The sequence below is a fragment of the Plasmodium gaboni genome, chromosome 12, assembly GCF_001602025.1.
Source record: "Plasmodium gaboni strain SY75 chromosome 12, whole genome shotgun sequence".
In the NCBI taxonomy this organism is placed as follows: Eukaryota; Apicomplexa; class Aconoidasida; order Haemosporida; family Plasmodiidae; genus Plasmodium; species Plasmodium gaboni.
The window spans coordinates 59,967-63,113 of record NC_031492.1 but is presented as its reverse complement, the minus strand read 5'-3'; the positions used below and the strand labels follow the sequence as shown (position 1 = coordinate 63,113).

At 17.8% G+C, this 3,147-nt stretch overlaps 1 protein-coding gene across 1 annotated transcript in view; it reads right to left on the bottom strand.

Moving 5' to 3' along the window:
• PGSY75_1202300 (putative dynein heavy chain) overlaps positions 1-3,147 on the bottom strand; it is a gene marked incomplete at both ends in the record, with an annotated part of 21,853 nt that overhangs the window by 15,055 nt on the left and 3,651 nt on the right. The window contains 9 exons of the mRNA XM_018786615.1: positions 42-124; positions 204-501; positions 653-904; positions 1,011-1,286; positions 1,374-1,454; positions 1,555-1,784; positions 1,926-2,013; positions 2,114-2,399; positions 2,538-3,147. The exon at positions 2,538-3,147 is cut by the window's right edge and continues 3,276 nt beyond it. Of these exons, the coding sequence (XP_018640480.1) occupies positions 42-124; positions 204-501; positions 653-904; positions 1,011-1,286; positions 1,374-1,454; positions 1,555-1,784; positions 1,926-2,013; positions 2,114-2,399; positions 2,538-3,147 (2,204 nt within the window). The remainder of the gene's footprint in view (positions 1-41; positions 125-203; positions 502-652; positions 905-1,010; positions 1,287-1,373; positions 1,455-1,554; positions 1,785-1,925; positions 2,014-2,113; positions 2,400-2,537) is intronic.

Sequence of the window (3,147 nt, the reverse complement as noted above, 5' to 3'; positions counted from 1 at the left end):
TTTTTTTTTTTTTTTTTTTTTTTTTTTTTTCTTTTTTTTACTGTTTTATCTATATCGTTAAAGGTTAAAAGGTCTTGGTAAATTATATGGCAATATTTTTTTAAAGTGTCTGTGTCACTGTTAGCTATAAATAAATAATATAATATATATATATATTTATTTATTTTTAATATGACTTAATTTTTGCTGTTTATAGATATTACATAAAAGATCAAACAATTCTTGATCAGTCAAAAAAAAAAAGTCTGGGAATGTAAATTTTTTGTCTTGTAGAATATTTATAGTTTCATTATATAAAAATAATAAGCGCTCATTATAATTTTTTAAAAGATAGAAGAAGTGAGTGTTACAGTTTTGAAATAAATTCAAATTTTTTTTTGCATTTTTCATTATTTCTATATATGTTTTGTTTATTTTGTTGAAATTTTTTAATTCATTGTTGAAGTGGTTAAAATGTTCGTTTTGGAAAAAATTTTCCAAGCGAAGCCAAATATCTTGTGTCTAAGGAATTAAGAAGGAAAATATAAAAAAATAAAAATATATAAACATATATAAGTATATATATATATATAGAAATATATTATTATATATATATATATATATTGATATTTATTTATTCCTTTATTTTTTATTTTATATTTTTTTTTTATACGTTGATCCATAGTGATAAGAGTTCATATATAAAAAGGAGCTTATTTTGTATATAATTTATTTTGGGTATTAGATCTTGAGCGAAGCGTATATTTCTCATAAAATGCAAATCATTAAACGTATTTTTAATATTTATGAAAATATGATTATTATCTTCAAGGAGTATGTAGTCATTATATTTTTTTATTTTCAACGATTCTTGTTTCCAATTATTTTCAATATCATTAAGATTTTTTTCAAGCTTTTCCACTTCCTACAATGAAAAATAAATAAATAAATATAAATATATAAATATATATATATATATATATATATAATAAATGATATATCTTAATATACTCGTGTATATTTATTTATACCTTAATTTTGTATATGATATATTTGATGTCGTTAAAATATAGATATATTTGCAATTGTTGCATATCATATAATGTTATAGATTTAATATTTATAGTTTTATCATTAATTATGATTGTATTTTCTAATATGGTTTTATTTTTTATTTGTTTTCTATTTAAATGAAGATTAATAATTTCTTTCCAATTTGATAATTTCATATTAGTATTTTGTAACAAAAACACAATTGTTAATATGATGTTCATTTTGAATAATTCTTCTTTAATTTTTTTAAATGCCTAAATGGTAAGGGTAAATTAAATGGTATATGAATTTATATGTGTTTTGATATATTGTCATATATATATATATATATATATATTTACCAATATATTTTTTGCTTCTTCTTGATTTATCTGTAATTGTGTCAACTCATTTTTTACTTCCGAAAGAGATTTATTTATTTCCTATATGTATAAATATATATATATATATATATATATATATATATATATATATTATTTATTTGTTTATTTTTATATTTATTAATGTTTATTTGAGACATACTTTTATATTAAGCTTGTAATATATAACGTCAAGAAAATCATTAATTCGTGTATTATAAGAATTGTATATTGAATAAATGGAACTATATATTTTGATAGTATTTTTTAATAAATAAAAATTTTCGAAAAGTAATATTTTCATGTTACATAAAATTTGAGCTTTTATAATTTCCTCCTTTTCAATTTCTAGTTCTTTAAAATTGTTCATGTATTTTTTAAGGCTTTCCATTCCTAAGACGATGAAAAGTTACATAGTATGTAACATATAAATGAATAAATATATAAATAAATATATATATAAATATATATATATATATGTGTGTGTTTATATGTGTGTTAATTTTTATATGCTTTGACAACTTTCCTTTTTACCTTCATTTAAATCTATATTTTGTGATGATGGCCCAGATGAATGGAACATTTCTAAAATATTTTTCACTTTTTCTTCAAATAGGATAATCTAAAAGTATACACACATATATATATATATATATATATATATATATATATGAACAAGTCAATATTATTTTTATGCTGTTTTATATTAATTTATTAAATACCTTTTCCTTTGTGTTTTTGTAAAATTCTTGTTTTATAGCAAACATTAAGTTATCGTTATAGAAGGCCAAATTGAGCATATTTAAATATAATGGATATAAAGCAAATAATTTATCTTTCTGTTCATCTTTTATATTATTATCTTGATATATTGTTAAAATGTTATAAATTTCTTCTGTTTTTTGAATATTCATTTCTATGTTAATATTTTCTGATTTTATTGTGTTAATAGTTTTTATGATGTTTTCATATTTGTCCATTGAATTGGAAGATGTTTTGAGGATGGCACTAAGGAGAAAAAAAAAAAAAAAAATAATATAATATACATATATATATATATATATATATATATATATATATATATATATATATATTTATATATTATTTTCGTTTCATTTTATTGTATTTTTTTTAACATTATGATACCTATATTTTGTTATTTCACTCAAGGTAGAACATTTAAGTGTTGTAAATATAAAATGTAGATTGTTGAAAAAGAATTTCTTTGAATGATGTAATTTAGTTTTGATTGAATTAAGAACAAATGAAATATTAAGTGATATAAATTGTATATTTTTTTTGTCATTTTCTTTATGTATTTTATTTTGTATGTTTGTAATAGTTTTTAGTATATTATCATAATAAATTAAAGGATATGTATTATGTTTTTGGTTTATATTAAAATTGGATTGTGTTTTAATAATAGTATTAATAATATTATCATATTTTAAGAAGCTATAAATATATTTATTTGCTTTTTGAAATACATTTTGTATTAATTGATGAATATGAATTATTCTATCAATTATAATTTTATTTTTACTAACACTTTGATAAAATGAGAATTTCATTTTAAAAACATCAAAATCTTCTTTTAATGATATAGGAACTTCAATACATGAGAAATCTAGCCATCTAATAAATTCTGATGATGATAATAATAAATTTGTTAATAATTTGGATATTAATTTAAATATATTTTGTATAGAATTATTTAAGAATACATCAGAATATATATCTTCTTTTATATATAATG